We start from the raw sequence: 13,365 nt of genomic DNA, 5'->3' as shown, positions 1-13,365 counted from the left end.
TTCTCACAATATTTCAAACCTTTTCATTATTATACTTGTAATGGTGAGCTGTGATCAGTGATCTTTGAGCTACTACTATGACTGGCTGAAGGCTTAGATAATGGTTAGCATTTTTTAGCAATATTTTTAAATTAAGTTATGTACATTGTTACTTTTGGACATAATGCTATTACACCCTTAATACACTACATTATAGTGTAAACATAACTTTTAAATGCACTGGGAAACCAAAAACATTCGTGTGACTCACTTTATTGTGATATTTGCTTTATTGAAGTGGTCTGGACCCAAACCTGCAATATCTCTAAGGTATGCCTATATAGTCTTTGACTTTAGTGATCTCAGAATGGCGGAAGGCAGGAGAAAAGACAAGTAAACCATCCTACTGCAATGCAATGGATGTTCTGATCACCCCCCCACTACCCCATTTACAGTGTTTCTGTGCCTTATATCTCAATACTGAGGCACTTAGTAATCTGCCTTATCACCCCTTTATGAACTTACTTTCTAGGAAAAAATATGATAATCTTTATATTGTAAAAAATTAGCTATAAAAATTTTAATACTGCTTCATGTGCTGAGAGCATTTGCATTTTAATAGATTCTGTTTGATTTAGGCAAAATACATATTTCTAACTTTGGAATGTCAGGCATTCAGAGGACACATGAAGGAAGGTTTGTGGGAGGGGTGTGGAGATCTGCCCAGGTATTCTTAAAATCTAACCACTTGAAGAAATATGGCTTCTTTATAATTAAATAAGTTACAGTCATAATACTCTTTATTGATGAGCATTATAGAAATTAGACAGTGATTCGAGTTTGTAATAAATCATCTTCAGGAAGTCATTTAACTTTGTCTCAACTGCTATATCTTTCTTTTTCTGTAAATGAGAATAATATTTGCTCCATAGGGTTGTAAAGATTAAATGAAAGAAAGTATGTAAGCACTGCAGCATTACATGGCATACAGCATATGATGCTTGAAAACTGTTAAAAAACCAAAGAGATGTGTTAAGTCTCTTTATATTAGTGTGTAAGTTTCTTTATATTATAAGACAAGGAAATTTGTTTTTGTTTTTGGGGTTTTTTTGCGGTATGCGGGCCTCTCACTGTTGTGGCCTCTCCCGTTGCGGAGCACAGGCTCCAGACGCGCAGGCCCAGTGGCCATGGCTCACGGGCCCAGCCGCTCCGTGGCATGAGGGATCCTCCTGGACCAGGGCACGAACCCGTGTCCCCTGCATCGGCAGGCGGACTCTCAACCACTGTGCCACCAGGGAAGCCCATGACAAGGGAATTTTTTGAAGTAAGTTTTATAGTCATTTGTCCTTTCATAAGATCTCAAGTCCATAGAGAATATTACACACTAAAGTAACAATCAGAAGTTCAAAAAAGGGTGTACAATTTCAGGCTGAGCCTCTGTCTGTAAATTTGCATAGGTCTAGTTTTTTAGGAGTAAACAGTAAACCTTTCTGAGCTGAAAATAATAAAAGCAACAGAAAATAAGGGTTTTTTAGCCAAGAATTCTATCCTAATTTATGTCATTCACATAATGATGTTTGCACAATCGCAAATGTTTAATTCTGGATCTTGAGACCCTATACAAGTTTTCAGAAACCACAGCAGACTATTTTTCAGTTTTCAAAAGACGAGGTGAAAACAATAGGAATAAAATTTTCCCTGAAAATGTTCAGTTTGAAAATTAGATATGAAACTGGATTTTTCATTTTGAATAAACCATGATAGTAAGACACAATGTTCCCTGACAGAGGTAGAACTTTTTTCTGAGACACTAGAGCCCAAAGGCTTTAGATGTGACACTGGCTTTTGCAGGGTACTAGGGTAAGTTGTTTCACTTCATCAATTGCAGTTTCATTATCATTAAAATCAGTGAAACAAACAAACCTCAGTCTGTTGCAACTGATTTTAAACAAAAAGTTCCCATATTTTTCCTCCTTTTTGATGATCTACAATACAATTAAGGAAGGTGGAAGTCAGGATTTGGAAAGGTGTTGGGCTGCCGTAGTTAAGTAATGGTCATCTGTGAAGACTCCTATGGGATAAGGCTTATGAAATTTTCTCTTTCTGCATGAGAATCTGACCTTCAGTTAATTGTCCAGTTTTGTTCTTGGGACAACCTGATAAAACTGATATGTTAATTATGTTACTAGGGAACATTACTTAGGGTGAAAATGATCCCTGATTGGTAGCCTGTCTCTGGACTGGAAAGACCATCAGTACCTCATGGAAAGTCCTATATTTGTGATTTCCCCAACTATGATGACCCTTGTAGTGGTGGTGGTCCTTCGTGGGCATCTCAAAAGCTATGTCTATGGAGTTGTTACAAGATACACTGGCTCCTGGGGTACATGAGGCTTTTAAGCCATGGTGACTCCACACCTGCCTGATGTGGACCTTGTCTCTTTGAACTTGAGATGTCATTTGGGGTGGGGATTCAGAAGGCAGTCCCTGGATGGCTGCAAGGATTCCCGCAGGAGTGCCTGACACTTCCCAGCAGGCAAGCTGTGGTTCCTGTCCTACTGAGCAGACTGGGGTCTATCAGCATCTTATGAGTCTGGATGTGAAGTTGAACCAAAGACAACCTGCCTGTGGACACTGCAGATACATCATAGATGAGATATAATAAGAACCAGAGGAAAAGTAGTAAATTCCTGATTCCTGGGAACACATTTTCCACTTAAAAATGACAGTCAATAAACATTTGCTGCTATTGATAAAATAGAGAAGCAACATTTCCCCTCGATGTTTCCTGGTCTCTGGTTTTAATCCTGAGTCTTCCCTACAAAACAAAATACCTTTTAACTCCCCAAGCTGTGCTCATTAGAATAGAAAGCTGAATAAGGGTGCTTTCAAGAATTAATATCTGCAGTTTAAGGGGCCTTCAGAGAAGGGTGGGCCATGACAAACAGGACTCAAAGTCACAAGAACTCTCCCAAGTGCTCAACTGTCTCCAGGTCTATAGCAAGTATTCACATTCTTATACTTTTGCTTCTTATTCTCCTACCCTCTCACTCCTTGCTTCAATATGACCTCTTTTTCTCAGGGCTCATATACTGAGAATCTCTTTTAAGTACCTTATCTCAACTGTTCTTTCTCTGAGGTCTTTCTTCTCCCTAGAGTTCACCTCAGTTTTATCTCTCTGAGCCTCAACTAGCTTGAAATACCCTTGACTGGGAATGCCCAAGGTCACCATTTGGCTCTGTAGCCAGCTGATAAGAGCGACATTTGAGGTCTGTGCCTCATGCCCAGTGCCAGGCTTGGGAATACACACGCCTTCTCACTTCATCGCATGGCTTATATTAGTTTTCAAAAGCCTAAGAATGGCCCAGCTGGTTGTGAAATCTGATGGTAGAGAATTAGGAGAAGTATCTACTGAAAAGGGAGGGGACAGGCCAGAAGAGGTGTGTGCATAGTTGGAGCTGGTTGTAGGAAAGCCTGAAGCCACAGAAAATGGGCTCATCTAGCAGGCTGCTCTCAGGAGCGGTGACAGGAAATTCTGAAGACCTAATGTAAATTTCCAGGAACTTCACCCTGTTTTTCTGTAAGAAGCCCTCATGGTACGTTTTCTTCATACTGTATATAAAAGAGAGACACTCACATAATGATAGTGCGTGTGCTAACTGTAACAACTGGTATATCCTTTTAGGAAAGTAGTTTAATATTGTTTATCCTTCTGATATCATTAATTCTTCTCCTGGATATTACTCTAGGAAGCAAAAGTAAACCAACAAAACCACATACATGATTTTTTTTTTTAAATAACCACGAAGGCTACATAGCAATATGGAACTGGCTGAAACATGAAAGAAAAAAAGCAGAATGTCTGAATATCCACTATGAGCACGACTTTGAAAATATATGGGTACATGTGGACAAAGGCCAGAGTGCAAAACAAAAATGAAAACAGTTGTGACAAGGGAATACAGTTATAGATGATACATTTTATTTTGTTTAAAAATTCTTCAGTCGTGTTATCTTGTTTTACATTTAAAATGAAAAATTAAAATAAGAACAATCACTTAATCAAGTGGGGGTTAGGAAGGATTCGTCTTAACCCTAATGTATTTATGAGTGGTGTAGGTTATTATTTTTACACCTGTGAGATACAAAGAATTCTTAGATTATGACATACAGTTCTCTTTAATTTGTTTTAGGTAATCTGGTCTAGGTAAGAATAAATCACAATAGCCAGTGGTTAAACAGAGTTTACAATGTGCTAGGTGGTTCACATGTATTAATTCATTTAATCCTAATAATGACCTTATTAGGTAGGTCCTATTAAATTCCCACTAGGCAGAGGAGAAAACTAAGTTCAGAAAGGTGAGGTACCTTGCGCAAGGCCCTGGCTTAGCTGGTGAGTGGTGGAGACAGGATTCAAATTCTTGCCAGTCTGGCTCCAGAGCTGTGCCCTAAACCAACATCCTATGACGCACTCAATGGATGACTAGAAAATGGTACCATGGGTTTCTAATTCGGGCCAATGCTCTTTCTACTGCACCAGGCTGCATCTTATCTGGCAGGTGAGAAAGCTGAAAACAAGACTGAGTGACTTGCTCAGGGTCACATGATGAGCTAATGGCTGAGAATTAACTTCTTGACTTATAATCTAATGATTTTCCTATTATCCCAGACTGCTGGGACCGAAAAGAAAAATACCTAGCTAAGAACAAAAGTAAATGAGAAAAGGCCTCAGGGAAATCAAGCCTAAGACCTTTAAAAAGATAAAAATCTTCCTTGTCTCTTTGCTCTGGCATTTATTTGAATGTGACCCTGTCCTACATGCCACTGACATACATACGTCTGTGCTTGTGGATCAGTGACCTACACGGGAGGGGGCAGGGTGAGGGAGAAGAGAGGGCTTCTAGGAGATGCAGCCATCCCGGTGCACATCTGCTGCACTAGGATTTGCCCAGACTCTGCATGTGTGCCTGTGTTGTATACGTTCACATGGAGAAATGACATATCAATCAGGTGGGCTCACTGGAAAATGTAACCATCTTCTGATTTAAAATTTAAAAAGATTCTGGGGCTTCCCTGGTGGCGCAGTGGTTGAGAGTCCGCCTGCCAATGCAGGGGACACGGGTTCATGCCCAGGACCGGGAAGATCCCACATGCCATGGAGCAGCTGGGCCCATGAGCCATGGCCGTTGAGCCTGCGCGTCCGGAGCCTGTGCTCCGCAACAGGAGAGGCCACAACAGTGAGAGGCCCACATACCACAAAAAAAAAAAAAAGATCTGTAAGAAAAACTGAGCATGGAGGGGTGATGGTTAATTGTGCGCCAACTTGGCTAGACTACAGTACTGGGTTATTTAATCAAACACCAATCTAGGTTTTGATGCGAAGGCATTTTGTAGCTGTAATTAACATCTGCAATTAGTCGACTTTAAAGGAGATTACCCTTGATCATGTGGGTGGGCCTCCCCCAATCAGTTGAAAGCCTTAAGAATAAAAACTGAGGTTTCTTGGAGGAGAAAAAAAAATCTGCCTTAAGACAGCATTAACTCCTGAGTTTCCAGGTGATCTGAACCTACTGATTTCAGACTTGCCAGCCTCCCTAATTGCATGATCCAGTTCCTTAAAATAAATCCATATCCATCCATCCATCCATCCATCCATCCATCCACCCATCCATCCACCCACCCACCTATCTAGAAAAAGGGAGAGATCCTATTGCTTCTGTTCCTCTGGAAAACTCTGACTGATATAAAGGTCTTTCCAGGACTACAAAGTACTGTGAGAATACTGGGCACACAGATCCACGTGACATACAGTTCATGAAAAGCAGAAAGCAACTGAAAATGCAGGAAGCAAAGTTTGGTTGAGGAGAGATGATGTTACATGCCACGCTGCAGCTGGGGACCAGAGCAAACATTCCTCTCTGCCCCCAGGTCACAGCAGGCAGTTACAACAAATCTCAGCACAGTCACCGCTGAAAGTGATGAGCTTGCTGTGAAACACAGGTCCAAGGACCTATGAGTCCCTGTAGCAATAAAACGATAGCTGGGAGTACAGAACACGCACTCAGATTTCTAGGAATTAACAACAAGGAAGGTGCTCCGGAGGTAGTAAAAGAACCTCCTCCATGAAGACTGACAATGACCTCAAGGCATCGCCCATGCCCTGCTTCACTGAAAGACAGTGTTCTGATCTGCTTCCCATTTTAAAAATAAATGTGCCCTTTCAGATTCCTTCCTCACCATCCTGATCACCCTCACCACCATATCCCAGCAGTCCCAGCCCCTAGACGACTTTGGGGTGCCAAGAGGGAAGGTGCAGCGTAGACAGTCAACCTCACCTTGGCTTCTGAAGTGGGTTCCAAGAAGCACAGGCGATTCCCAAGTCCCTCAGCCGCCAGGCAGAACTTCCTCTGTTCCTTGTGAATGTTGGCGATGCACTGAAGGACCACTTCATCTTCCTGCCGGGGGAACAGAGACCCATGTGAGCAGTGAGGGGGCTACATCCCCACGCAGAGCCAAGCCCCCAGGGCACCTCGCTGTGCCTTTAACAGGTACGCTGAGGGGCACACGCCTTTGAATATGAGATAAAGGAGACTTCGTTCTTCACATGGCACAGCCGAGCTCATCCCCTGAGTTAGGACTCTCCTCAAATCTGGGGTGGGGTCAGAGAGAGCAAGTACATGGAACAGAGGTACTACTTCAATACACAGCGTGAGCCTCACTTGTGAAATGTACAAACTGCCCACCATCCAAGCGAGCAGTTGGTTTCAACACTTGAGTGAAGGTGAAAGTAAACCTAAGTGATCTCTCTAAAGAAACAATGAAACAATGAGGTGAGATGGAGGGAGACAGAGACAACAGCAGAGATCTGAGGGAGGTGGGATTTGTGGAGGAAAAGTCCATTTTATGTCGGGGAGAGAAGAGACGTGTTTTGTCGGGGGGGGGCGGGGGTGCATGCAGTGATAAGGCACCTGCCGGAGGTGACAGAGGAGGCTGTGGAGAGAGGCAGCAGATGGGTGTCAGACATACGGGAAAGGAAGACAGAAAGAAACCTGGAGGAGCCAGACTGGAAGGAGATGCTCAAGGCCGAGTGGGGGAGCCACTCTGGATTCCCAAGGAGGCATCAGTCTCAAAAGCAGCCCTCCTCCAACTGCAGACACCTTGTTTGAATGGCATTCCTCTGGTTGATGGTCCAGAAATGAGGCTGACCTCCATTTACACTAATATGCTCACCCGGTGCTCAACCCTGCCTGAGGCGGAGAGGAAAACCTTCTCCGCTACCGCCTGACTTTGGGTTGCAAACATCAAAAAGATTTCCAGGCGTGGTGAAGTTAAAGGAGTAACCAGAGAAGCACCAGGTGGAGCTTTCTCCTTAGCAATGGCTCTCCTGTTCCCCGTCTCACTCCCATGTCCCCGGTGTTAGTGTCTGTCCTGGAGTATTGGAAAGGCATACTAAATAGGCACGGTTTTTCTTCACCTGTGTCTACAGCATATGTGGTCATGTGGAAAAATGAAATCCTCTACTTGGTGGGAACATGAAGAGAGTCAATAGAACCAACCCCCAGAAAGACGGCTATAGGTGCCCAGGGATTGGCTAGGGGCAGCAGGGAAATTCGAGAAGCCACAAACCACAGACAAATGAGGTGCAGACTGAGGGAATAAAAAAAAGCTCCACACTTTCACTAGCACTGAAATGTCACTGTTCATCACTAAATTGAGTCAGTAATAAATTCAAGCCTCTGCATCTAGTGAAGCCAGAATTCAGTCTTCGTTTGAATTGAGACAGAAGAAAACTCCAGAATACCACTATTCTCAAAATGTGGGCTCAGGGAAATCTCTGACAAGGATGAAGTTTTTCCCCGGGGGGAGTCTCCCTCAGATCCCACAGCAACCAGCGGTGATACCATCCTCCCTAAGGGGCACAGGCCGTGGGGGAGTACTCTGAGTTGATGGAAGAGTGCTACAGAACAGTGGCCGTGGGCGTTAAATGGTCTGTACTGCAAGAGGCAGTCCTCATAACACATAATTTACCTGTCCAAAATGTCAAGAGGACCCCTGTTGAGAAATATCTAAATATCTCCCACCTACGCACCACTCCCCAGTGAAAACAGGAAAATCTGGAAATCATAGGAGCGGTTCTATGGACCAGACTTTTCACGAACTAGTTAAAGTCGACAGGGTTTTCTTTTCAATATGTGTCTTAGAGAATCTCTTTCCATGATCTCCTTTCCCATGCTCTTTCCACCCCGAAGTGCCCAAACCACCTTGCACTAGCTGCCTTGGGATCTTTGTCTTCTGAAATTGACCTGTGCTATAACTCACATCCTCACAACCTAGGCTGCCAATCAACTGATGAAATAAAAGAACTGCCCTGGGGACTTCCCTGGTGGCACAGTGGTTAAGAATCCACCTGCCAATGCAGGGGACACGGGTTCGAGCCCTGGTCTGGGAAGATCCCACATGCCGCGGAGCAACTAAGCCCGCGAGCCACAACTACTGAGTCCGCGAGCCACAATTACTGCAGCCCGCGTGCCTAGAGCCTGTGCTCCACCACAGAGAGAAGGCACCGCAACGAAGAGTAGCCCCCGCTCGCTGCAACTACAGAAAGCCCGCACACAGCAACAAAGACCCAATGCAGCCAAAAAATAAATTAATTAAAAAAAAAAAAAAAGAATTGCCCTGGCTCAGCAACCACTTCCTAAAGAGCACCCATGTACAGGTGCTGTCCAAGTCAGCACTGTGGGGGACACAGGTGGTGTGGGACTCTGGGTCAAACTCACCCTTCTCCAAACACTTTCGCATTTTTCCACATGCTGTCTGGAACCGTATGCTCCGTGCTGACCCGGCTACAGACACCACCTGGCGTGGCAGCCCATACCTGCCTTCGCTCCAGACAGTAGCTATTATCTCCACAAACCTTCAATAGACAGACATCTGGATCCTTGGAGTGCTTGACCCAGAAATCTCTGCACCAGTTGGAATCATAAGATGAGTTAATTTAACCCATCTCATGAATTCTCTTACTCCCTAGTGAAACACAGAACACAAGTCCCTCCCAGGTACCAGCCCTATCTAGTTTACTGATCCCTATATTGATGTATACTTTCTCCCCTCTTGTTATCTCACTTCCTTTCTCCCTTTGCTTTAAAGCAAACCTGGGAACTTCCAGATAATTCCATTTCCATTGAAGGTTGGAAATTCTTCCACATTTGTTATCTCCTCTCCCCAGAAGCTCACGCTCTCCTCACATTCCCCAATGCCAACTCAGATCATTCCTCTTCTACTCAGGTGCAAACACTCTTCTAGTTTGAGACACATGATAGCCAATCTCCACATCTTCTCTGGCAATCTATCAACAGACTAGTTACTTCTCCCACCATTTATCTGACTCTTAATGACAATCAGGACATTTGATAAACATTTTTGTGTGATTTCAACACACATGTACTGACTACCTTCCAAGGGCAAAGAATTCTTCCAGGGTACTGTGGAGTATACCAGGTTTTATAAGGAGATCTGTTAATACTGTCATGATGGAACTGACAGCTGAAAGCCCAGCCCATAGCCTTTCTCCACTCCACTTCAGCCATCATCTCAAGTAACTTCAAGGTTCATGTGGACAATCTATTCAAGAAGAACACCTAGACCTAATGACTGCCGCTCTGTTTTAGTAACACACTCTAATGAACATTCCCTGTCATAACCTAGAATGATTCCAATTCTAAAATCCAAAACTAGACTATCTCACTCTATAGATGCAATCTTCTCACTTGCTTGCATTCTCATTCTCTTTCACTATTCTTGCTTTTCCCTTCAAGACGTCTAGTTCCAAGAGGGCACTGCCATCTCCATTATTTTCACCACCCCAGCAAGGAAAATGACTGATTTTTTGATAGAGAAAACAACACAACTTTGAAGTTTTGTTCTACTATAAATTTATGGATTTTTTTTTTTTTGGTAATGCATGCTCAGCTTGTTTGAATCTTTATTCACTGGAACAAGACCATAAAATTTGTCCTTTTTTGTAGGACTTAACAGCAGATCCAACACAGTCAATATCAAATAATAATACCTTCCGTCTGTAAGAGGGCACAATAATCAGTAATGGTAAGACCTTTCAGACCCAACCTCTGTCGTTAAGGGTGAGGGGTATGAATCCCCTAGGTCCCCAGGAAATAATCTCTGTAAGATCACATAAAGTTTTCTGGCTTTCTACCAAATAAGTCAAAAGGTCTCTGCCTGGCTTTTTTTTTTTTTTTTGGCTGCGTTGGGTCTTTTTTGCTGCGCGTGGGCTTTCTCTAGTTGCGATGAGCGGGGGCTACTCTTCCTTGCGGTGCACGGGCTTCTCATTGCGGTGGCTTCTTTTGTTGCAGAGCACAGGCTCCAGGGGCCGGGCTTCAGGAGTTGTGGCATGCAGGCTCAGTAGTTGTGGCTTATGGGCTCTGGAGCGCAGGCCCAGTAGTTGTGGCGCATGGGCTTCGTTCCTCCGCGGCATGTGGGGTCTTCCTGGACCAGGGCTCGAACCTGTGTCCCCTGCATTGGCAGGCAGATTCTTAACCACTGTGCCACCAGGGAAGCCCTCTGTCTGGCTTTTAAAGCGTCCCTCCCCACCACTGTTGCGTTCTCCCCTCCACCTCTAACCTTATCTCTCCTCCATTCCTATTGCCTACTGTCTCCCAAATAAGTCTTGCTCAGCATCCATGAAATGCTCCTCCTTGAAATCCCTCCATTCCTTCATTCGACTCTGTATTCTCCTAGTTCTCCTACCTTTCCAATGGATCTTTCCCATGTTCCCTTTCTCCAGCCACCCCTAAATATAGGGATCGCCCAAGGATAGGCCTTTGTCATTTTCCCTTAGCAATCCCATCCATTCTTCAGGCTTCCAGTTTTATTCTGAGAAGTCGTTATGCCATCTGTACCTCCAACCTGAAGGCATCCCAAGGTCCCAAACCTCCACCTATTCCTAGGTTGATCCACAGACTTATCAATGCCTCAAAGCAATATGCCCCAATGCATCAAAAGGCTTCCTTTTCCGTCTACTCTTATTTTATGTTTGTGTTTGTTCATGACACATCCAACCCCTCTGCAGCCCCGGCTCAGCATCATCACCCTCTGTCTATCTATGAGCCTCCTCTCCCTCCTATCCTACAGCAAACGGGCCAGAGGAAAGAGAGACTGGAGCTCTAGAGCCCAGGACAAGGCTATAACAACACCCAGAACTTTCTTCCTCTGGTCTGTTCCTGGAGGCGTAGCTCCGACCTTATCATTCTCCTGCTGAAAATCCACTATGACTGTCTACACTATCCATAAAACAAATATAAATTTCTTGAACTAGCAATATGAGGACCTTCACCTTCCAGCTTATCTTCCCAAGTTCTTCCCTACAGACGTCCTTCGTCTTCTTTACCTCCATGCCCTTACTCATGCTGCCTCTAATTCTAAAGCTGCCATGATTTGCCCTATTTTTCCAAGTTCATAGATTCCCTAGCCTCCCAAGCTTGGCTCAAATACCACATTCTTTATGAAGCCCAGGTGATCTCACCTCTCCTGCCGAACTTCCATAGCAATTATCACCCTACTCTTGCATTATGATTACTCATATGCATGTCTTATCCCTAGCTACATTTTATATTTGGAAATGGCTCATGTTTGCTAATCTCTGATTGTGTAACAGGCACTGTGCTTTATGCACAATAACCCATTTAAGCTTCACATCAACATTATGATGTAGGTACTATTGTAATATCTATTTGACAAATGAGAAGCCCCTGTGCAGAGCAGTAACTTGCCTAAGGTCTCATGGTGGCAAGGGGTAGAGCCTGGTATCCAGTCCAGGCTCTATATCCATGGTCTCTCTCAGCTCCTCTCAGTTGACTTTGTACCCCTTGAAGGCAGGATCCCCATCTGGTTCAAGTTTACACCTATCAGGATACTCACAAGTATGGCACCTTATACACATTATACACCCAGTTATAATTTATTGAATGGGCGTGTTTTCACCTTGTAACCCCAGTTATTTACAAACTCTGCTAGAGCAGAAAACTGCTTCCCCATCCAAGCTGGGAACATAATGTGTTTGGTAAAATCACGTTGACTGATTGGGATATGGAATCCGATTAAAAGAATAGACTTCTCTACTCTCATGTAACAATAGTTATTGTAGAAAGGGTCACTGCTTCACTGGTGAGTCAGAACTGAGTAATCTCATCAAAAGAGAACAGACGTTGACATAATGAAGTAATAGGGAATAAGCAATGATGAGGCTTTGGAGTCCATTTCAAAATTTTTTAGTTTCTGTTGCTTAATTATGATTATTACTGATACTAATAACCCTTCACTCTATACCAGACACTCTACTGAAATTTCCCCCCAGATTATTTAACACTCACATCAACACAACCATTCTAAGAATGAGGAGACCAAAGCTCTAAGGAATTAGCCAATTTTAATGAATGACCATTTAATGAACAGCCATTATGTGCCACCATGTTCCAAAATCTCAGTTTAATCCTTACAACCACCCTTGGATAGGTACTAATATTGTCTCTATTTGTGGATAAATCGGTTGAGGCATAGAGAGGTTAATTAATAACACTGCATAGCATGGAAGTGACAGATTCTGACCTTGAACCTAGGATTTCATGAATCAGGAGCCTGTCCTCTTTACCATGGTGCCAAATTGGCTCTCGACTCCAAGAGACCGACCTTTGCAATAGGTCTGAAACTTGTCTTCCAGACTCTAAGGCCCATGATGATGGTGTCGATAAAAATAGATATATCCCAGCCCTCTCATGAGGCCATACAACTTTAAAAAGTAACCAAATCACAGAGCACAATGCCAGAGAGAACAGCCGGAGAACTGAAGAACAAATAAAACCAAATTTCCCTGTGTCCCATGACTATAACAATGGAAGGAGTGACCATCATCCCCAAACTTGTAGCAGAGGGGAGAAAAAGATTAAAATCCAAGGTGTATCATATATCAGCATCCCTCCAAGCTATGTGGTTCACGAGCACCAGCTATTCCTGTCATAGCTTGAGCCTGTGGTGGTGTTGAGTGATTGTCCCTGAACAAGAACATACAGCCTTCAGCTCTTTTTGCTGAGATTTCAGATTATCACAGGTCGCCTCTGACAAAGTAAAGTTCTTTCTGTACTCTGCTAGCTAAAGAACTTTGAACTTGAAAATAAATGGAGTTTGCCTATTCTATCCCTACTGCTCCTTTCTTACCCCCTGGCTCCCAGCCCAAGGACTGGAGTGTCCATTTTCGCCATCTCGGAGTTGATGGCCAGAGGCACCTGGGCTCTCCCTCTTCTCTCTGGGTCATTCGCAAAGGACTCTTTGGGACAAAACAAAATGGTTGACAGCCCTATTTAAGGTAGATCATTA

The 13,365-nt window shown here is 43.7% G+C and overlaps 1 protein-coding gene across 3 annotated transcripts in view; it reads right to left on the bottom strand.

Moving 5' to 3' along the window:
• RYR3 (ryanodine receptor 3) overlaps positions 1–13,365 on the bottom strand; it is a gene marked incomplete at its 5' end in the record, with an annotated part of 572,808 nt that overhangs the window by 363,168 nt on the left and 196,275 nt on the right. For all 3 annotated transcript variants that reach the window (XM_081227519.1, XM_081227518.1, XM_081227520.1), the window contains one exon: positions 6,315–6,434. In XM_081227519.1, coding sequence (XP_081083645.1) covers positions 6,315–6,434 — 120 coding nt within the window. The remainder of the gene's footprint in view (positions 1–6,314; positions 6,435–13,365) is intronic.

The sequence above is a fragment of the Mesoplodon bidens genome, assembly GCF_964165515.1.
Source record: "Mesoplodon bidens genome assembly, chromosome: 3".
Lineage (NCBI taxonomy): Eukaryota > Metazoa > Chordata > Mammalia > Artiodactyla > Ziphiidae > Mesoplodon > Mesoplodon bidens.
Note: the sequence above shows the minus strand (reverse complement) of the source record. Positions and strands in the feature narration are given on the sequence as shown.